The 24,134-nt window shown below is 47.0% G+C and overlaps 1 protein-coding gene across 9 annotated transcripts in view; it reads left to right on the top strand.

The window, feature by feature from the left end:
- HERC1 (HECT and RLD domain containing E3 ubiquitin protein ligase family member 1) overlaps window positions 1-24,134 on the top strand; it is a 2,101,515-nt gene that overhangs the window by 1,003,194 nt on the left and 1,074,187 nt on the right. For all 9 annotated transcript variants that reach the window (XM_086959402.1, XM_086959399.1, XM_086959397.1 and 6 more), the window contains exon 41: window positions 3,951-4,067. In XM_086959402.1, the coding sequence (XP_086815528.1) occupies window positions 3,951-4,067 (117 nt within the window). The remainder of the gene's footprint in view (window positions 1-3,950; window positions 4,068-24,134) is intronic.

Here is a 24,134-nt window from a genome sequence, read left to right as displayed (position 1 = left end):
CTCTGAGGAACCCTCGTCTACAGACCCCCCGGACACCGACCACAGATCAGTGACTCCATCGCTGACTTAATCAGCACGAATGCCCTCGCCTCCACAGACTACATCCTCCTAAAACACCTGAACTTCCACCTCGAGAACAACGACTACGCCAACTCCACCACCCTGATCGACAACCTCGCCAACCCCGGACTCAGACAGTTTGTGACAACACCCACGCCTCCGGCCACACGCTCGACCCCATCATCACCGCAAGCCCCCACGTCTACTTCAACCACACCACCGAACTCCATTGGACAGACCACCACTGCATCCACTTCACCTTCAGGAAGCCCACCACGCACCACTGCACTCAACAGAGGCCTCAATGCTGCTGGAGCAAAGTCACCGAAGTCTAGCTAACCGCCACCCTCACACAGAACCCGTCCTCTGACTCCACCGATCCCGACACCGCCGCCTGCATCCTCAGACAATGGATTGACGACTGCACCAACACCCTCGCCTTGCTCCAGACACCCTCCAACAGGCACACCAGCAAGAAAGCCACCTGGTTCACCGAAGGCCTCCAAACGAACATGGCGAAAATTGGAGAAGAACTGGCTCCGCGAACAATCATCGGACAACTACACAGCCCACAAAAACGTCACCCGCAGACACCATCAACTCATCAGAGTCACCAAGAGGGCCTCCTTCATGGACCGTATAGATAATAATGCACACAACAGCAAAGAGCTCTTCAACATCGTGAAGGAACTCTCCAATCCCAGCTCCAACACCAACGACATCCAGCCTTCACAAGACCTGTGCGACACACTGGCCACCTTCTTCCACCGCAAGATCGCCGACATCTATGATAGCTTCAGCGCCGCGATCGCCCCGACAACCACCACCCCCACCACCACCAGCAGCACCAACCGCCTGCTATCCTGGGCCAGCGGCAACAACGAGGACACTAGCAAATTCATGAACACCATTCACTCCGGATCGCCATTGGACCCATGCCCACACCACATCTTCAACAAAGCCAGCACAGCCATCGCACCCCATCTCCGAAGAGTAATCAACATCTCCTTCGAGACAGCAACCTTCCCGGAGAGCTGGAAGTACTCGGAGATCAACGTCCTACTCAAGAAACCCAAGGCGGACCCCAAAGACCTCAAGAACTTCAGACCCATCTCCCTGCTTCCGTTCCCAGCGAAGGTCACCGAAACAATCGTCAACAAACAACTAACCCGCTACCTCGAGGAGAACAACATCTTGGACTCATCCCATTCCGGATTCCGCAGCAACCACAGCACCGAGACCGCCCTCATCGCCACCACCGATGACATCAGGAGCTTACTTGACAAAGAAGAAACAGCGGCCCTCATCCTCCTGTACATGTCAGCCGCCTTTGACACGGTCTGCCACAGCAGACTGCGAACACGCCTACACGACAACGGCATTCAAGGGAAGGCCCTCGACTGGACCACATCGTTTCTCTCCGGCAGAACCCAGAGCGTCCGCCTCCTCCCCTTCCGCTCCAAAGCCACCAAGATCTGCGGCATACCTCAGGGCTCTTCCCTCAGTCCGACGCTGTTCACCATCTACATGGCACCCCTCGCCCACATCGCCCGACAGCACGACCTCAAAATCATCTCCTATGCCGACGACACGCAGCTGATCATCTCCCTCACCAAAGACCCCCACACCGCCAAAACCAACCTCCTTGAAGGAATGAAGGACGTCGCCGAATGGATGAAGAACAGACGACTGAAGCTGAACTCAGACAAGACAGAGGTCCTCATCCTTGGCCCCACCCCCTCTGCCTGGGAAGACTCCTGGTGGGCGACATCACTGGGAACAGCACCAACACCCACCGACCACGCACGCAACCTAGGGGCCATCCTCGACACCACCCTCTCCATGTCTAAGCAGATCAACGCCATCTCCTCATCCTGCTTCAACACCCTGCGTATGCTCCACAGGATCTTCAAGTGGATCCCCACCGAAACGAGAAAAACAGTCACCCAGGCCCTCGTCACCAGCAGGCTGTACTACGGAAACGCCCTCTACGCAGGAACGTCGGCCAAGCTCTTGAGACGCATGCAACGCATCCAGAACGCCTCGGCACGCCTGATCCTCGACATCCCCCGCCGCAGCCACATCACCCCCACCTGAGAGACCTGCACTGGCTCCCCGTCAACAAGAGGGTCACCTTCAGGCTCCTGCTCCATGCACATAAGGCTCTCCACAACAACGGCCCAGCATACCTCAACAGACGTCTCAGCTTCTACATCCCCACCCGCCAGCTCCGCTCCGCAGACCTCACCCTCGCCACAGTCCCTCACATCCGAAGAACGACTGCTGGCGGCAGATCCTTCTCCCACCTCGCCGCCAAGACCTGAAACACCCTCCCCACTAAACTACGGCAGACCCAAGACCTACTGGCCTTCAGAAGACTCCTCAAAACCTGGCTCTTTGATCAGTAGCTGTTCCGGTCCCGTCCGTCCCCCCACCCCCCGCCCCCAACGCCTTGAGACCCTCACGGGTATGTAGTGCGCTTTACAAATGTCTTGATTGATTGAAAAGGGAGGGACTGGAAAGTCCTTCCTTTCGGAATGTGGGCCCTCACACACCCAGCGGCCGTGGCTCGGTGTGTGAGATGCTGCCTAGCAATGTTTCACGACTGCTTCCTTTAATGTTACATGTGTTGTACTGGTATTATGACTACTCCAAGCTTTGTTTTGGCAAATTCATTTCGGTCCTTTTTCTACAAGCAACCATTCACACTTATTCTGTGCTAGTAATTGGTGTTGGTCAATATGATGGTTCATGACGCATGTTGTTTACCCATAGATGAAATAAGGCTTTTTGTGAATAAAACAAAATTCTTACTCCCTTGGCTATTTGTTGGCTATAGAACTCTGTATTTTACTCCTGCTAACCACGCACTGCCTTTGCTGTCGCATCCCTTTTACTTCAGAACTGTACATAAATAGCCAAAATACCTCCAATTATCTACATGGTCGGGCAGAGCTTTAGAACACCTTTTCCTCCTTCAGTTTCCTTCTACCTTTCTCTACTTGCCTGCTTGAAATTACGGCACGAGGTACAAAACTGCTAGATGTGAGAAGATAGTCTCCTTCATCTTTGAAGTGGATAGGATGGAGGCGGTCTGGGTATTGCTGAACTTAATCTTTTCAATCGGTTTCTACCCTAGGACTAGTTTAGTGTGGTTGTCCTGGCTCATATCCTTTCAGCTGAGCTGCTGGTCGGATTGGCTTAAACCTCCATGACATTCACTTTCAAACTACAATTTTGCTGTTACACCGAAGATATCCCCTCAAGGGCGCCACACAGCTTCCAAAGGCAGGGGTTCACTACTTAGATCGAATTTAATATAATAAACAGCCTTGAAAATGACTAGGCATTATTGATAATGAGATTGCCGACATTCTTTCCAGAGTCTGAAAATTAATCGGTTGGGGAGGTATCGGTTAGGTGACGACATAACCTTAATTACTACTGTTTATCGACTCCAACATGACTTTACACCTGACATACCAAAGTATGTTATCAAAAGCATTCCTTATATTGTCTCGTGAATGGGATCCAACTTTTAGCATGCAAAGAAGTTGAACACCTTCATCCAGTGGCTAAACTACCATGAGTAAGTTATAACCACTCCTGAGGTGCAGACCTCACTGTAGGAGTTATGGTTGTGTTTCAGTGAATGAGCCTACATAAATGTGTGGAGGGGGAGGTAACTGATATAGAGAACACTGTGTGTAGAAATGAATGGTGGTTTGGTATGTGTCACGCCCACCTCGAAGGCACACCCTTTTACAAAATACTAGGTCACATGCTCGCATATCGTCCATATTTATTTTGTAATAGAATAACAGTTGCCTTTCTTGCATTTGTCGACTTAATATTGACCTGTGACACTGAAATGTTCATGTTTGTATTAGCTTTATCAGATCCGAGCAGCAGACTGTCGACATCTCCTCCACCACCTGCAATTGCTGTGCCGTTGCTAGAAATGGGGTTTTCTCTCAGACAGATTGCGAAAGCTGTGGAAGCCACAGGTAACGTGCCCTTTGGTTATAATCGAGCGACTGCTTTAGCATCACAAAGTTGTTGTAAGGAGACCGGCTTGAGTGAGGCTGATTTAAGCTTACCAGTTTGTCAGCTCTCAGTCTTCTGTTTTATCTGTATGACACTGCTTTCATCCATGGACCACAATGTATATTGAAACATGTACACATGATGTAATCTAAATCTAAACGTTTCATTTATTGATCGACTGTCGTAACATGTGTACTTATCAGGAATAAGACATTACTGTATTTTTTCGTTTTTAAGTGAGCAAATTGCTGTTATGAAATAATGATATTTATAAAATGCTGATCTCGCAAGTGAGAGTCATCATAATGCCCCAGATTGTAATTCTGATAAAATCGCGGCCTTGGTGAGCTGCCTCGTTTCAAAGCACATCTTTTTCTCCAATGACATGGGATGTCATGTAGCAAATAAACATTTCGAATTTATTTGTAGGCACTTTTTAAGCCCTAAAAACAAATATGCAACAGTGTATTTTCTTCAAATCTTACGTCTTTAAGTCTTTGATGCAGAAAGGATGAGCCCAGATCTTATTTATCTGAAAGAAACAGATTAGAATATCCTCAGGCATCAGACTGGATCCAGAAAGTTTTGCGTAGCAGTACCCCTGAGCGTAGGTAGGCGTTGTCTGCGGCTCCGCGTCCGTCGTTGGCGCCGGGATGAAGTCGGAGTACTTGGACGCCGCCCTCGCGCGCTGACGTCAGTTCTTCTTTTTTTCCGCGCCAGCAAGCGCAGATCCTTAAAAAGCAGTACTCCGTAGTCACTTTTTGACTAACTTTTTCGATCTTTTTTGATCTTGTTTCGAGTCGTCTAGACTATCGGTGCCGGTAGGGATGCCCGGGTTCAAGCCCTGTGCCGATTGCAACCGACTGATGTCGGTTACCGACCCCCACCGCCGGTGCCTGTATTGCCTTGGGGCCGACCATGACGACAAGTCGTGCCCCGACTGCCGAGCCTTGACGTCGAAGGCTAGGCGGGAGCGGTCCCGTAAGCGCCTCGAGCTCCTGCAGTCGGCCCCACGCCGTTCACGGTCCAGGTCGAGGAGGAGGTCGAAGAACCATTCGCGGGGCCACAGTCATCGATGCTTGGCGAGTTGACACCATTCGTCGGGCTCCAAGTCCTTAGGTAAGAGGCACAAGAAGTCGAAGAGATGACATCGCTCTTCCTACTCCGACGCGGCCGGGGGTTCGGGCACACCGCCCACGCGGCTCCGCCGGTGCCGCATGCGCCGCTGCCAGCTCCATACCCGCCGGTCCCTGGGCTTAACGCGACGCCGGAGGAGATCAATGCCTTCCTCATGGCCATGAGGTCGCTCTCTCCTCCGTCAGGTCCCGCTGTGGCACCTTTGGGCCCCGCGGCCCCGACTGGCAGCCCAAGCAGGCCGGGTGCTTCGACCCCGGCGCCGTCAACGACTCCGGTCCCGACGCCGCAGGGTCCCTCCGGGTCGCCGCTGGTCTACCTTACGACCCCTCCGCCGGCGCCGACCCCCAGGGTGTCACTCCTGACGCAGTCCTAGGACGGCGTCGTCCCCGGTCCCTCCCTCAGTCCGGATCCGGCGTCGGACCGGCGTCGCTCGACGCCGAGATAAGAGCAATTCTTCTATGATTCGGCCCCATCCTTTGAACCTGACTATCCGGAGATGGGAGGCGAGTGGGACTGGGAGGGGTCTGAGGACCCTCTGGTACGAGAGTGCCAGTCGATCTAGGGGAGGTCAGTGGTTTGGACACTTCGCCCGACACTGGCTTTGTCTCCCCCTCCTACCGTGGCCACGGAGGAGGGGGCTGCTTACAGCGTGTTGCTGCCGAGGACGGCCAAGGCCTTGAGTCTTGAGCTCCCTGTCGCGGCCGTGAGGACTAACCTCCTCACCGAGGTCCTTAAACCGCAGGCAAGTTCTTCGGAGCCTCTACTGCCATTTAATGAGGCCCTTACTGACATTCTGTTGTGCACTTGGTCCGGGCCCGCTACAGGTCCTCCTGTAGATCGAAACATGGCCTGGCGCCACCGCCTGGCCCCTGGCGACCCTAGCATCCTGTCCACCGACCCCACCCCGAGAGCCTGGTTATCCAGCCCTCTAGATCCCAGACCGCAATCCCGACTGCACCCCTGATCGGGAATCCAAAAGGTATGAGCAGTTCGGTAAGAAGCTGTTCTCCTCACTTAGTTTGGGGTTGCGGTCGGTCAACACCGCTTGCCTTTTGGGCCGGTCGTGGACGCGCTGCCAGCTTGCCCGGAAAAGGCCCAGGTCAAACTCGCTCAGGCTCTTGTGGAAGGGCAGGATGCAGCACGGTATTCTATCCGATGTGGGCTGTATACCACAGACTCGCTGGGCAGGGTGACTTCCACGACGGTGGCGGTTCACCGCCACGCCTGGCTGAGGTCCGCCAACTTTTCGGCTGATGTCCAGAATTCCCTCATGAACATGCCGTTTGATGGCCGTCGCCTCTTTGGCGACAAGGCAGACAGTGCGGTTGAGCGTTTCAAGGACTCCAGGGCTACGGCCAAGTCCTTGTGCCTGTAGGGCCAGCGCCAGCAGACTTCTGCCTTTCTCTCCTTTCGTGGTCAAGGAAGGGCGCCCCCTCACGTCCTGCCAGCCACGGGCTGCAGACTAACATCCAGTGTGGCGGCGGACGTGGTAACTGCCATGGCGATGCCAGGGAACAGCGGCGAGGCCAGTCCACATCCACCCCCGCAGCATCCGCCTCAAAGCCTTCCTAGTCCGAGCTTTGAGGCCCATTGGACGCCAGTGAGGAGCAGGGTTCGCCATCACCTCCTCCACTGGCGCTCCATCACATAGGACAGGTGGGTGCTGCAAATCGTCTGAAGGGGCTACTCCCTCCCCTTCAAGGCGACCCCTCCAGCCATGCCATCGCAGTACCACCGCGTGTCGGGGGATCGCTTGCAACTTCTGCAGGAGGAAGTTACGGCCCTCTTGGCCAAGGGGGCCATTGAGGGCGTTCCTGGGCCAGAATTAGGGTGTGGTTGTTACTCTCACTACTTTAAGGTTCACAAGAAGGGCAAAGGGGGCCTACGCCCTGTCTTGGACCTGCGGAACTTCAACGGCTTCTTCCGGAGGGAGAAGTTCAAGATGCTGACTTTGGCTCAGGTCTTAGCTGCCCTAGACCCAGAAGACTTGCAGGTAGCGTTGGACTTGCAGGATGCATATTTTCACATCCCCATCCTGCCGGCCCACCGGCGTTACCTGCGGTTCACTGCAGGCCGCGAGCACTTTCAGTTTACCGTGCTCCCCTTCGGCTTTACCAGCGCCCCTCGGGTGTTCACAAAAGTGATGGCGGTGGTCGCAGCCCAACTGCGCAGATTAGGAGTATCAGTCTTCCCCTATCTCGACGACTGGTTGTTGAAGGCGGGCTCGCCCCAGACAGTCGTCAGCCACCTCCAGACTATGGCCGACCTCTTGCACCTGCTGGTGTTCTCCATCAATGTGCCGAAGTCACACCTGTGTCCCTCTCAGAAGCTCCTCTTCATCAGAGCGGTTCTGGACTCGGCGCAGTTTCGGGTTTATCCTCCCGAACAGCGGGTTCGGGATATTCAGGCTCTGATTCCGATCTTTCGGCCTTTATCCCGAGTCTCGGTCAGGTTGACGCTGGGGCTTCTGGGGCTGATGGCCTCCTGCATCCTTCTGGTGCATCAGGCCAGGTGGCGGATGCGGGCTCTGCAGTGGGACCTGAAGTTTCAGTGGGCCCAGCATCAGGGCCACCTGTTTGACCACGTCCGGATCTCGGAGGGCACTGCGAGTCAGTTGCAGTGGTGGCTTACGGACCGGCAGATCCTTCTTTCTACCCCAACCGGAGCACGTAGTAGTGACGGATGGGTCCCTCCTATGCTGGGGGGCCACATGGGAGAGGCGGAGATCAGAGGCCTCTGGTCTCCGGCGGAGTCTCGGCTCCATATCAACCTTCTGGAGCTGCGGGTGATCCGACTTGCACTGAAAGCATTCCTTCCCTCTGTCAGGGGAAGTGTAGTGCAGTTGTTCACTGACAACACCACCCCCATGTGGTACTGCAACAAACAGGGTGGGGTGGGGTCGTGGACCCTTTGTCAGGAGGTTCTGCGCCTCTGGCAATGGCTGGAACACCAGGACGTCACCCTGGTGGTTCAACACATGGCAGATTCCCTGACCGCCAGGGCGGACGAACTCAGCCGCAGGTGCATGATGGATCACGAATGGCGTCTGAACTCGGACGTGGCACAAGGTCTCTTTCGGCGATGGGTAGAGCCTTGGTTAGATCTATTTGCCACCGAAGAGAATGCGCAATGTCATCAGTTCTGCGCGGAGGAATTTCCAAAGCGTCGCGAGTGGAGCTGCGGTCTATTGTACGTCTTTCCGCCTATACCACTTCTGCCCAGAGTGCTGAAGAAGATCAGGCACGATCGGGCCCAAATCATCCTTGTGGCTCCGGACTGGGCACAAAGATACTGGTATCCCGAGCTACTCAGTATGTCAGTCGATCCCCAGATTCGTCTGCCTCTTCAGAAGGACCTTCTGTCGCAGCAGCAGGGGACGGCCTCCACCCGAACCTGTCCAGTCTCTACCTCCATGCGTGGAGCTTGAGCGGCGACAGTTGTGGCCATTTGACTTGCCTCCTGAGGTCTGTGATGTGATTCTGGCAGCCAGGCGTCCCTCCACAAAATCGGTATACGCCTGCAGGTGGAACAAATTTGTGGCATGGTGCACAGCAAAGGCTGTGGATTCCCTTTCTGCCCCATTTCAGAGGTTCTCCTCTTTCTTCTTTCTCTTGCCCAGCAGGGCTCTGCTCTGGGCACTATCAAGGGCTACCTCTCTGCCATGTCAGCCTTTTTAAGGCTATCTGATCAAACTTCTCTTTTCAAGTCCCCGGTTGTAAATAGGTTCTTGAAGGGCATCACTCACATGTTTCCTCGTGTTCCTTTTGTGGTGCCTCAGTGGGACTTGAACCTTGTTCTTACTTAATTGATGTGCGCTCCTTTCGAGCCACTTCACAATTGCCCTCTTTGTCTTCTCACTCTTAAGACTGCCTTCCTGGTTGCCATCACCTCTGCCAGGAGAGTAAGTGAGCTCCAGGCTCTTTCTTCCAAACATCTTTTCCTTTCTGTCCATTCGGACAAAGTTGTCTTGCGGAAGCGTCCGTCTTTCCTACCCAAGGTTGTCACAGCCTTCCACATCGGGCAGTCCATCACCTTGCCCACCTTCTTTCCGCCTCCACATCCCTCGAAAGAGGAAGAGAGGCTCCACCGTCTGGACCCAAAACATGCGCTCTCATTCTATCTGGATCGCACACGCCAGTTCCGTGTGGACGACCAGCTTTTTGGTGGTTACGTGGGCGCTAAGCAGGGACAGGTGGTGCACAAACGGACCATCTCTCGGTGGGACGTGTTGTGCATCAAGGTATGCTACTCTTTGGCTAAACAGGAGCCTCCTGTTGGGCTGAGGGCCCATTCAACTTGGGCCACGGCGGCTACTACTGCCCTAGGTCGGGGAGTTTCCTTGCAGGAAATCTGTCAGGCAGCTACGTGGACCTTGCTGCACACGTTCGCTAGACACTACTGCCTGGACTGCCAAGTCCGGAGAGATGGCTTTTTCGGACGTTCTGTTCTCCAGGACTTTCTGGTGTGATCATTGGTTCGCAGACCCACTACCGGGGTTGGTATTGCTGGGGTATCTATTCTAAGGTAAGGAATCTAACACTAACCTGTTTCTTTCAGATGCACAAGTTACTTATCTTCGATAACAATATATCTGTAAGAAACAGTAGTTAGTGTTAGATTCCTTACCGCCCCACCCATCCTCCCCGTTCTGCGATCCTATATCTAGAGTTAAGGTTCTTCCCTTTGAGGGCCCTAGTTTCATGGCACCAGTGTCGGTTTTTATCGTGGCTCTGCGTTCCTGGCGCGGAAAAGCTACGTATAAGAACTGACGTCAGCGCGCGAGGGCGGCGTCTAAATACTCCGACGACATCATCCCAGCGCCGACGGATGCAGAGCCGCAGACGACGCCTACAGACGCGCAGGGGTACTGCTACGCAAAACTTTCCGGATCCAGTCTGACGCCTGGGGATATTCTGAGGTCAGGGATCTAACACTAACTACCAATGTTCCCTCTAATTTTTTTCCTCTGTGTGTGGCAGTGTGGGGTCTCTGTGGGCTGCAGCCATGGCACCCTCTCACCCTCACACACCCTCTCACCCTCACACACTCTCTCACCCTCACACCCCCTCACCCTCACACCCCCTCACCCTCACACCCCCTCACCCTCACACCCCCTCACCCTCACACCCTCTTTCCCTCACACCCCCTCACCTTCACACACCCTCTCACCCTCACACACCCTCTCACCCTCACACACTCTCACCCTCACACCCCTCACATACCCTCACACACCCTCACTCACCCTCACACCCCCTCACTCACCCTCACACCCCCTCAACCTCTCACCCTCACTCACACCCCCTCACCCTCACACCCCCTCACTCTCACACACCCTCACCCCCCTCACCCTCACACACCCTCACCCCCTCTCACCTTCATACACCCTCACTCACTCTCACCCTCATACCCCCTCACCCTCACACACCGTCACCCTCAAAAACCCTCACCCTCACACACCCTCACCCCCCTCACCCTCACTCACCCTCACACACCCTCACCTGCATAGCATAACAAAACATAGCATAGCATAAAGAAACACAGCATAGCATAGCATAACAAACAAAAGCATAGGATAGCAAAAGCACAGCATAACAAAACAAAGCATAGGATAGCAAAACAAAACATAGCATAACAAAATAAAACAGCATAGCAAAACACAACAAAGCATAGCATAGCATAACAAAGCATAGCATCACAAAACAAAGCATAAAATAACAAAGCATAGCAAAACAAAACATATCATAGTAAAACAAAACATAGCATAGCATAACAACACAACAAAACAGCATAACATAACATAAAACAAAGCATAGCATAACAAAACATAGCATAACAAAACATAGCATAACACAGCAAAACATACCATAGCATAACAAAACAAACCATAGCATAACATAACAAAGAACAGCAAAACAAAACATAGCATAGTAAAACAAAACATAGCATAGCATAACATAACACAACAAAACAGCAGAACAAAACAGCATAACATAACAAAACATAGCATAACATAAAACAAAGCATAGCATAACAAAACATAGCAAAACACAACATAATATATCATAGCATAACTAAGCACAACAAAACATAGCATACATAACAAAACACAGCATTGCAAAGCATAGCAAAACATAGCATAAGAAAACACAACAAAACATAGCATAGCATGACCAAACATAGCATAGCATAACAAAACAAAGCTTAGCATAACAAAACATAGTATAACAAAGCATTGCATAGCATAACAAAACATAGCATAGCAAAACAAAGCATAGCATAATAAAACACAACAAAACACAGCATAGCATATCAAATCATAGCAAAACACAACAAAACATAGCATAACAAAGCATAGGATAGCAAAACTAAACATAGCATAACATAACAAAACAAAGCATAGGATAGCAAAACATAGCATAGCATAACAAAACATAGCATAACATAACAAAACATAGCATAACAAAACACAACAACACATAGCAGAACAAAGCATAGCATAACATAAAGCATAGCATAACAAAACAAAGCATAACAAAACATCAAAACGCAACAAAACATAACATAGCATAACAACACACAACAAAACATAGCATACATAACAAAACATAGCATTGCAAAGCATAGCAAAACCTAGCATAGCATAACAAAACATAGCATAGCACAACAAAATTCAACATAGCATAGCATAACAAAACACAACATAAACAACGCTTGGCATAGCATAACAAAACATAACATAACAAAGCATAGAATAACAAAGCATAGCATAACAAAACATAGCATAGCAAATGAAAGCATAGCATAATAAAACAAAACATAGCATAGCATAACACAAAATAGCATAACAAAGCATAGCATAGCATAACACAAAATAGCATAACAAAGCATAGCATAGCATAGCATAACAAAACACAACAAACCATAGCATAGCATAACAAAACAAAGCATGGGATAGCAAAACTAAACTGAGCATAGCATAACAAAACAAAGCATAGGATAGCAAAACAAACATAGCATAGCATAAAAAAACATTGCATAACATGACAAAACATAGCATAACAAAACATAACACGTAGCATAACAAAATAACAAAACACAACAAAACATAGCATAGCTTAACAAAACACAGCAAAACATTGCACAACAAAACAAAACATATAATAGCATAGCAAAACAGCATATCAAACACAACAAAACATAGCATAGCATAACAAAACATAGCATAGCAAAACAAAGCTTAATAAAACACAACATATAGCATAGCATAACAAAACATAGCATAGCATAACAAAGCATAGCATAGCATCATAGCATAGCAAAACACAACAAAACATAGCATAGCATAACAAAGCATAGCATAGCAAAAGACAACAAAACATAGCATAGCATAACAAAACAAAGAATAGAATAGCAAAACATAGCATAGCATAATAAAACAAAGCAGAACAAAACATTGCATAGCATAACAAAACATAGCATAGCAAAACAAAGCTTAATAAAACACAACATATAGCATAGCATAACAAAACATAGCATAGCATAACAAAGCATAGCATAGCATAACAGCATAGCATAACAAAGCATAGCATAGCATAACATAACATAGCATAGCAAAACAAAGCATAGCATAGCAAAACACAACAAAACATAGCATAACAAAGCATAGCATAGCAAAACACAACAAAACATAGCATAGCATAACAAAGCATAGCATAGCAAAACACAACAAAACATAGCATAGCATAACAAAACAAACCATAGCATAACATAACAAAGAACAGCAAAACAAAACATAGCATAGTAAAATAAAACATAGCATAGCATAACATAACACAACAAAACAGCAGAACAAAACAGCATAACATAACAAAACATAGCATAGCATAACAAAACAAACCATAGCATAACATAACAAAGAACAGCAAAACAAAACATAGCATAGTAAAATAAAACATAGCATAGCATAACATAACACAACAAAACAGCAGAACAAAACAGCATAACATAACAAAACATAGCATAATATAAAACAAAACACAGCATTGCAAAGCATAGCAAAACATAGCATAAGAAAACACAACAAAACATAGCATCGCATAACCAAACATAGCATAGCATAACAAAACAAAGCTTAGCATAACAAAACATAGTATAACAAAGCATTGCATAGCATAACAAAACATAGCATAGCAAAACAAAGCATAGCATAAGAAAAACACAAAAAAACACAGCATAGCATATCAAATCATAGCAAAACACAACAAAACATAGCATTATAAAACACAACAAAACACAGCATAGCATATCAAATCATAGCAAAACACAACACAACATAGCATAACAAAGCATAGGATAGCAAAACTAAACATAGCATAACATAACAAAACAAAGCATAGGATAGCAAAACATAGCATAGCATAACAAAACATAGCATAACATAACAAAACATAGCATAACAAAGCACAACAACACATAGCAGAACAAAACATAGCATAACATAACAAAGCATAGCATAACAAAACAAAGCATAACAAAACATCAAAACCCAACAAAACATAACATAGCATAACAACACACAACAAAACATAGCATACATAACAAAACATAGCATTGGTTGGAAAGCATAGCAAAACCTAGCATAGCATAACAAAACACAACAAAACATAGCATAGCACAACAAAATACAACATAGCATAGCATAACAAAACACAACATAAACAACGCTTGGCATAGCATAACAAAACATAACAAAGCATAGAATAACAAAGCATAGCATAACAAAGCATAGCATAACAAAACATAGCATAGCAAATGAAAGCATAGCATAATAAAACAAAACATAGCATAGCATAACACAAAATAGCATAACAAAGCATAGCATAGCGTAGCATAGCATAACAAAACACAACAAACCATAGCATAGCATAACAAAACAAAGCATAGGATAGCAAAACTAAACTGAGCATAGCATAACAAAACAAAGCATAGGATAGCAAAACAAACATAGCATAGCATAAAAAAACATTGCATAACATAAAAAAACATTGCATAACATGACAAAACATAGCATAACAAAACATAACACGTAGCATAGCAAAATAACAAAACACAACAAAACATAGCATAGCTTAACAAAACACAACAAAACATTGCACAACAAAACAAAACATATAATAGCATAGCAAACAGCATATCAAACACAACAAAACATAGCATAGCATAACAAAACATAGCATAGCAAAACAAAGCTTAATAAAACACAACATATAGCATAGCATAACAAAACATAGCATAGCATAACAAAGCATAGCATAGCATAACAGCATAGCATAACAAAGCATAGCATAGCATAACAAAACATAGCATAGCAAAACAAAGCATAGCATAGCAAAACACAACAAAACATAGTATAGCATAGCAAAACACAACAAAACATAGCATAACAAAGCATAGCATAGCAAAACACAACAAAACATAGCATAGCATAACAAAGCATAGCATAGCAAAACATAACAAAACATAGCATAGCATAACAAAACAAAGAATAGAATAGCAAAACATAGCATAGCATAATAAAACAAAGCAGAACAAAACATTGCATAGCATAACAAAACATAGCATAGCAAAACAAAACACAACACACAGCATACCAAAACATAGCAAAACACAACAAAACATAGCATAGCATAACAAATCATAGCAAAACACAACAAAGCATTGCTTAGCATAACAAAACAAAGCATAGGATAGCAAAAAACATAGCATAGCATAACAAAACAAAGCATAGAATAGCAAAACAAAGCATAGAATAGCAAAACATAGCAGAGCATAACAAAACATAGAATAGCATAACAAAACATAGCATAGCATAACAAAACACAAGAACACATAGCATAACAAAACAAAACATAGCATAGCTTAACAAAACACAACAAAATATAGCATAACAAAACAAAACATATCATAGCCTAGCAAAACATAGCATAGCATACCAAACACAACAAAACATAGCATAGCATAACAAAATATAGCATAGCAAAACAAAGCATAACACACACACCCGCACACACAACTATCTATCTATCTATCTATCTATCTATCTATCTATCTATCTATCTATCTATCTATCTATCTCACTCTATCTGTCTATCGATCTATCGCCCTCACTCTATCTGTCTATCGCCCTCACTCTATCTGTCTATCTATCGCCCTCACTCTATCTATCGCCCTCACTCCTATCTATCTATCTATCTATCTATCTATCTATCTATCTATCTATCTATCTATCTATCTATCTATCTATCTATCGGCCTCACTCTATCTATCGTCCTCACTCTATCTATCTATCGCCCTCACTCTATCTTGCTATTGCCCTCACTCTATCTATTGCCCTCACTGTCTATCTATCGCCCTCACTCTATCTATCTATCTATTTATCACCTTCACTCTATCCATCGCCCTCACTCTATCCATCGCCCTCACTCTATCCATCGCCCTCACTCTATCTATCGCCCTCACTCTATCTATCTATCGGCCTCACTCTATCTATATCTATCTATCTATCTATCTATCTATCTATCTATCTATCTATCTATCTATCTATCTATCTATCTATCTATCTATCTATCTATCTATCTATCTATCTATCTGCCTCACTCTATCTATCAATCTATCTTTTGCCCTCACTCTATCTATCGCCCTCACTCTATCTTGCTATCGCCCTCACTCTATCTATCTATTGCCCTCACTATCTATCACCCTCACTCTATCTATCTATCGCCCTCACTCTATCTATCTATCTATCTATCTATCTATCTATCTATCTATCTATCTATCTATCCCACTCTATCTATCTATCGCCCTCACTCTATCTATCTATCTATCCCACTCTATCTATCTATCCCACTCTATCTATCTATCTATCCCACTCTATCTATCTATCTATCCCACTCACTCTATCTATCGCCTCACCACTGCATTACTCAGCACCACCACAGCATCACTAAGGGGCACAACAACATCACTATGCGCTACCACAGGATCATTGAATGCCACAGCATCACTAGTCGCCACCACAACATCACTTAGCGCCACCACAGCATCAATCTGTGCAACCATTCAACAACAACTGGGTCAAATATGTTCTCTCAATGTTTCAAGCTTTATTACAAATGTCACAAAAAGAGGTTAGTATTTCACTTCTGTTCTTGGATTTTCGTCACAATAAAATACACTGAACATATTCTTCACAAAAGTTATTTACAAAAGTTTAAGCTATTGCCATTATAAATTACAATAACTTTTATTTAAGTATTAAGTCACGTGAATACAACACATATTGCATTACAAATGCTATAGGTGTCACAAGTTATAACTATTGGCACTGTAAATGACAAAGGTATTATTTTTGCTATTTTCAAAACCAACACAAATAAAAAATGTGTCATTTACAATACCAATAGCTCAAACTTTCCTAATGCGAGACCTTATGCATTGCAAATGCTTGTTTAAGAATGTTTTTGTTTGGGGTATATTGTCCGTTTTCATTATAAAATCACCAATCTTGCTTCCATTCTTCTTTATACACTTGCATATAATAAAGGAGCCTTCTGGAAGCCATACACATATCCACAACTTGTTAAATATCGCAGACAATTGCACACATGCTTTTAATGGAACCCCTGTCAGTAATGCAAGCTGAGATTCCTGCTCACTGTTTTTTTAATGTATCTGACTTGAACTCGAGAATTCTGTACTCGACCTAACTTTAGTGCACTTGACCCATGAACATGGTACACAATTTTGTTTTAAACATTAGCATCCAGTCAAGCACGGTAAACTGTGGGCGAACATACCTCTAACAAACAAAGTCAAACGTGTCACTATAGTATTTCTCTGAGAAACTACTAATTTGTTTTAGAGAAGATGCGGGATTTGAGGAAGTCAGCAAGAAAAATGCATCCGTTAGAAAACCCCATTGAAAAAATATAAAGGTTCTATGGTTACATCTGGCACTGACTTGTCAATGAAGATGTTAAGAAGAAAAGTTGTGCCTTTCACAACACGTGCAATTTACTTAGTTGCCTCTTCCACTTGCAGACTTCATGCAAAGTAAAGCTCAAACTCCACGCACCTAGTGTTCTGCATAGCTCTTGCACAACCCATGGGCATGGCAAACCTCATCTCTAGAACAACTTATATCTTCTGTAGTGCAGCGCATACTTTACACCTCCTATGTAACAATTCCCTCATGCACAGTCCCTTCCCCTTACATGAATGATGCACAGCACTGTTGATACCTATTAAACAGCTCATGTCCTGCACAGGCCACTGTAAAAATCATACCAGTGTAGCTCAGGTAATGCGTGGATCTCATGTAAGACATAGTTGATACCTTGCATTACTATTGTTTCTAGCATCTTCAGTATACTGCTCTAATCAAGCTCTGCACAGCCCACGCTTGTACAGCTTATTCCATTTTCACAGGTAGAATCCTCTATGTGCTGAGTGATGCGAAGGTGGGGTTCTTATAAAAAGAGAAGATCATTATGGTGTGATTTACAGTGGTACTCTGCAGCTAAGTAAAGGGAAAAGCCCTTTCATGGTTTTATTCAAGGGAGTAGCCAGAAAATTAAAATACCCCCTACTTTTACCAATGCTCTGACGGCACCAAGCAAGTGAGGTAAGTGAGTTCGAACCTCCCTGAAACTCCTTTATCACTTCCATCCAAGCATGTATCCACTATTCTTTCATTCTACATCTATCTGCTCATGTCCACTATTTTACCTTTACATTCTGTCATCCATTCATTCTTTCATTCATTCACTTCCCCATTCAATGAGAGTCCTGAATGTCCTGTTGGGTCAAGACTGGTTATTTGCAGTGCCACAGGGCGTTGCAGGCAGGTCACCATTGTGGACTGAGGTGGGTTGGTGAGTTTATCAATTTTCCCTTGCAAAGAATGTGCCCCATTTGTTTCTTTCTTTATCGTGCCTAGCAATCTACTAGTGTGGATAAAGTCTAACAGGGCCACTTGTAGAGTGTGCAGCGCATAGCCTTTGTGGGTCTGTGCCTGTTGTAGTGATGCAGGGAGACTCTGTAATTCAATTGTGGCCTTGCAAGGAAAAAGCTCGTGCCAGGACTACACGGGGGTAGTTCACCAGTCTCCACCACCCCGTCCTAGTCCATACTTTGGTCAACATTCTCACCCAGAGTGTTGATTCGTTCGCCCCACCCCTGCCTCACAAGAGTTGCCGTAGACACTCTCATGACAGCCGGTCTTACAGGGTCCTCTGGGCTCCTCACTATTGCCGACGTCCACAGAAGAAGGGAGATGTGCCACCTGGAATGTGAGGGCCACCTGTTCTCCTGCATAATCTGTCTCTCAGACATATGACTCTGCTCTCCTCTTCCAGATGAGAAAGCTACCCGGGCGCTGGTTAGGAGTTGGGCTGAGCCTGAGTGTACGTCCCAGTGCACAGGGCCCTCCTGGTCCACCATTATTAATAACTGAAGAGGCCTTGTGTTAGGAGTAGTGCTTGTCACCGGTGACCAGTATGCTCATGCATAGGCCACTAAACCGGAAGAGTCCCGTGGGTTTGACCCATCCAGGGATAAGTGGCCCTCTCCACCGACCATCCTCTGCGATCTTGTAGGCAGCATTTCTCACTGTCCGCTTTAGTATAGCCGCTTTGCCGTAGACCCCCCCCCCCCCCACAGGTCTGTCAGATTACTTGTACAGAGAGGGGCCCACCAAAACCGCAGTCCCAAAGGCGGTAGTGAACGCCTGGCCCACACCTGAAATCGGCTCTCTGTGGAGTCATCCTTGATGGGGCCAGACAGCCAAGTACAGGCAAGATACAGCTAAGTCTCGGCCCACCGACAGAAGGTCAATGACCCTTTCCTAATTAGTCACAGTTGGAAGTCCCAATCAGAGAGTCCCCTGGCTGCTCATCCACTGCTCCGATGGGGGAACCTCACGTCCGCAAATAGGCCCTGTGCAGCATGAGCTAATTGGCACGACCAATGGGAGCTCTCTTCCGGGAGTAACGCTGACAGTGTTTCAAATAGCGGGCTGTGTCCAGAGAAATCACAGATTTCTGCATGGTGTGTGATGGAGCTCAAAGAAGAGCAGCCACTGTGTTCAGCATATTGGCCGACCCCTGGGTCTAGTCCTTCTCTTACAATATTTAAGTAAATAAAAAGATAGTGCTGGGAACATATTCTATTAAATCCAGACAACTAAACAATTTTAAAAAAAATTAAAAAGTGTCATCCTTCAGCCCTTTAGAGAATATTTGTTTTCTTTTTTTGTGTTATATTTCTTCATTGCGTATTCAAACAATTTGCCATAGAAATAAAATAGGGGTGAACATACATCGTTCTAGGGTATATATACATAATCAATATAGAAGTGCAATGTGTCTTCAAAAAGTATTGCCACATTAAGCCTACGCATAACAGTCCTCCACTGCAATCTATAAATGAGGTAGTGACAGGGATAGGGGAGGGTATGAGGTGAGACCCATAAACAGAGACAAAAACAGAAGAAAGGAGATGGGTATGTGTATACCTGCATAGGCCCGTTTGATTGCCTCCTCCCCTACAGGATTGAATGGGTAATGTTGTCCTCTCCAGGTTCGCACTCTACCTCCCCTCACCCCCCAGGCTGTTTATAGAAGAATGTGTCTTGCTTTGTTGGTGCCTTGTTTCTTCTAGAGGGACAACTCAAAAGACCAGTACGGTAATGACGTGTGGGGGGAGGAGGGAGGGAGGGAGGGTCGCTGATAGGTCCTGACGTAGGGACTCTGACATAATATGGATCTGGTGATGGTGTGACCATATGACAATTAAGCCCTGTGGAGCTTGCTGACACGGTAATAGGTGTGCGGGCAATAGTATGCGTGTGGGCCTGCCAGAGGGGTGTAAAGGTATGGAGAGTTTGAGGGGGGAAGGGGAGAAACGGAACGAGAGAAAAAAAGGGGACATCCCCCTGTGGAGGTATTAGCGATAGTTATAGTGAATAGGAAAGTAGTAACAGTAAGAATATTAATAATAACAATAACCTGGGCGGTACGAGCTATAACCTTGTGGAGTAGATGGCAGAGAGTGCCAATAGTACTTAGGAGGAAGGGACATTGAGAAGAGTCAATATATCTAGTAGTGAAAATAGGAAAGGAAAAAAAAGGAAAAAGAAAAGGAGCGAGAAGAGTGTGCTGAAGTGCGGTGGTGAGGGTTGGGGGGGATATGACGGTTTGTAGGGTCTTTAGAGAAGATTGCCTGTTCTCACTTTCATTTACCAGACTGGATTATGAGTCAATCAGTACCTTGTAATGTGCGTCTACTCCCCCGTGAGAGTCTCACTGCAGGGGGGAGGTGTGGGGGCTGCTGCTCGTCCCTCTGGGATAAGATAATTTAAAGAGTCAGGTCTTTAGGTCCCTATCGCATTGGGTCGGCGATGTGGAAGGCCTGAGGTTGGGGGGTGAGGGTGTTCCAGGTCTTGGCGTTGAGGTAGGAGAATGAACTTCCAACGGTTCTTGTCTTGTGGATCCTGGGGACGGAGGCTAGAGCAAGTAGGGCTGAGCAGAGTTGTCTGGCGGGTACGTGGAATGAGAGGAGGTGGTGTAGGTATGCTGGTCCTTCACCGTGAAGAGCTATGTAGGTTTGTGTCAGGAGCTTGAAGGTGATTCTCTTATTGACTGGGTGCCAGTGGAGTTGTCGAAGGTGTTGCGTGATGTGGCTGCAGCGGGGGATGTCAAGGACCAGTCTGGCTATGGGGTTTTGGATGTTTTGTAGCTTTTTGAGCTGTTTCTGGGTGATGCCAGCGTAGAGTCCAGTATGATATTGAGGTTGCGAGCATGGTCCGTCAGGGCGCGTGGGGGCAAGGGGGGGGGGGGGGGGAGTCCAAGACCGGCTGGCTACCAAGAGTCGTCTCAGGCAGAGGAGGCGGATCCCAGGATGAGTACTTCGGTCTTGTACGAGTTGAGCTTGAGGCAGATGTTATAAGTTTTGTAGAGCTCACAGCTGCTCCAGCTAAGGGGCATCTTTGCGCTGGCTGTTGCTGATATTAAAAGAGGCGACTGATAGTGGGAACACTGGACCTATACAGTTGGAAAAAGATGAGTTTTAATGGCTTTACGAAATGCAGTATGATTGTTGAGGCTTCGGATAAAGGCATGAAGAAAGTTCCAAAGTTTTGCAGCGAGGATGTGGAAAGAGCGTCCTCCCCCTCATACTTTCATCAACCAGGGGACAACAGCAAGATGCTGGGCCAAGGATCGTAGTTGACGGGTGGGTATGTAGAGTGAGAGAAGATTCACCAAAATATTCGGAGATTAGAGATTCAGGATTTTGTGAGCGATGCAAAGAGACTTAAACTCAATGCATATTGCCACCGGCAGCCAATGTAGTCTGTGGATGGCATTAGTTGTGGGATAGGCTCAAGGAAGGCCAAGTAGGGTCCTGGCAGCCCCATTTTGTGCCGTTTGCAACGTAGGATCTCAGCCTTATTTGCCCCTAGGTAAAGTGAACTGGCGTAGCCCAGCCTCAGTAGATTGGAGGCCTGGATCATGACTTGGCGGACTGTGGGATCAAAGAAGCCCAACGGTGGTTTGAGCCCGCGCAGGAGTCCGAAACAGGTCCCAGCTACCATTTTAGTGTGGACGTGAAAGTTAAGGGCAGCGTCGACCCATACTCCCAAGTTTTTAACTGCCTGTTTAGGGGCGGGGGAACAACCCAGAGTCGAAGGCCACCAGCGCTCTTTCCACAGCTCAGTGTCTTTTCCCACTAGCAGGATCTCTGATTTGCTCGCATTTAACTGGAGGCAGTTAGCAGTCATCCACTCTGCAATGGCTGTTAGATCGCTCCTGAACTTTAGCGCTTCCTGCTTAGGTCGTCAGATACTGCCACCTCTAGCTGGATATCGTCAGAATAAGATACCACAGTTAGTCCTCTACTCCTGGCTACTGCCGCTAATGGTTGAACGCATAGGTTGAATAGGGTTGGGCTCAACGCTGAGCCCTGTGGAACCCCTTGTTTGATTGCGTGTGCCTGGAAGCTGAACGGGGAGACCAACACCTGGAAGGTTCTCTCAGATAGATAAGAGGCAAACCAGCCCAGGGCCAGGCCCTCAATGTTAGTCTCGTCCAGACGCTGGCACAGAATCTGATGGGATACCGTGCCAAACGCAACTCTCAGATCCGATAATATCAGCGCTGACGTTTGTCCGGCATCAATGCATCCCTCAGATGTTCGGTTACCACTAGGAGGGCAGTCTGTATGCTATGACCAGGGCGAAAACCATTCTGAGAAGGGTCAAGCAGATTGTTATTTTCAAAGAATCTTTCCAGAATTGGGTTGATCTAGGCCTCCGTGATCTTGGACACCCACAGCAGGAGAGAGATTTATTTTATTTATTTTATTTTATTTATTTAATTTATATGGCGCGTTATAACCACAGGGGTCTCTAAGCGCTGTCTGTCCAGATTTACGTGATAAGATGTTACATTCACTTGAAACCAACTGTGCACCTAGGATCTGCTCCATGCTTGTTTAAACAGAACAGTTTTTAGTTTTTTTCTGAAGGAAAGTAAATTACTTTCCTTCCTGAGCTCTGGATCCAATTTGTTCCATAAAGCTGGGAGCGGGTTGGAAAATGCACGGCCCCCCACCGTGGTCAATTTGAAGCGGGATTGGGACAGAAGAGTGGCGTCCGACGAACGCAAGGTCCTACCCGGTGTGTAGGGGGATAGTCGAGATTTCAGGTATTTTGGTGCCTTGCCATACAGCGACTTGTGAGCAATACACAGTCCTTTGCAGACAATTCTCTGACGAATTGGGAGCCAGTGCAGCTCCTGCATCAGGGGAGAAGCATGGGCGGTCCTGGGTTTTTTAAATATCAGCCTAGCTGCGTCATTCATGACTCCCTGTAGTTTGTCCAGCAGCCGCTGTGGCAAACCTAAGTATAGGGAGTTCCCGTAGTCCAGCCTAGCCAAAATTGTGGCTGAGACCACGTGTCTCAAAGTAGGGAATGAGAGTAGGGCAGAGATCTTCCTTAGTTGTCTTAGGAGGCCTATACAGGTACCCACTACGGTGGTAACTTGTTTTTCCATGGATAATTTATTATCCACATATAGGCCTAAGCTCTTGACTGCGGCTGCCGGTTTTGGTGGTGCGCCCAGCTCCCTAGGCCAGAATTTCTCACTCCAAGGGTTGCCCGAGATGGAGATGGGCAACACTTCCGTCTTGTCCGGATTGACTTTCAGAGAATTCTCGGACATCCAATTGACTGTGGTTTTCAATATGTCCTGTAACCTAGTGGATGCTCCCGGACCGTCATCCAGCCGGATGATAATCTGGGTGTCATCAGCATAGTTGTACACTAGGCAATCCATCCTATTCAGGAGAGCAATTAGTGGCTGCAGGTAGATGTTGAAGAGTAGGGGTGACAAGGCAGAGCCCTGTGGGACCCCACAGGTGATCGGAGCAGGGGTGGAAAGCAGGTCACCCAGCTGCACTCGTTGTGTCCTACCCTGCAAAAATGATGTGAGCCATGCATGTGCTGTACCCATGACGCCAAAGGATCTCAACCGCGACAGAAGCTGTTTGTGACACACGGTATCAAATGCCGCGGAGAGATCCAGTAGTATCAGGGCGCTCGGTGTTTTTACATCAGCCCGCGTTCTTAACTCATCTAGAATGGATAGCATAACTAGTTCCGTGCTATGATTAGCACGGAACCCTGCCTGATTGGTCTCCAGCAGGTTGTTGCTCTCTAGATGGCCCGATAGTAGAGCTAACACGTGCTGCTCAACCACTTTAGCCAAAAAAGGCAACTGAGAGATGGGCCGGAAATTTTTCAGGCATATTTTGTCTGCACCAGGTTTCTTCAG

The sequence above is a fragment of the Lissotriton vulgaris genome, chromosome 2_2, assembly GCF_964263255.1.
Source record: "Lissotriton vulgaris chromosome 2_2, aLisVul1.2, whole genome shotgun sequence".
In the NCBI taxonomy this organism is placed as follows: Eukaryota; Metazoa; Chordata; class Amphibia; order Caudata; family Salamandridae; genus Lissotriton; species Lissotriton vulgaris.
This window is presented reverse-complemented; position numbering and strand designations above follow the sequence as displayed.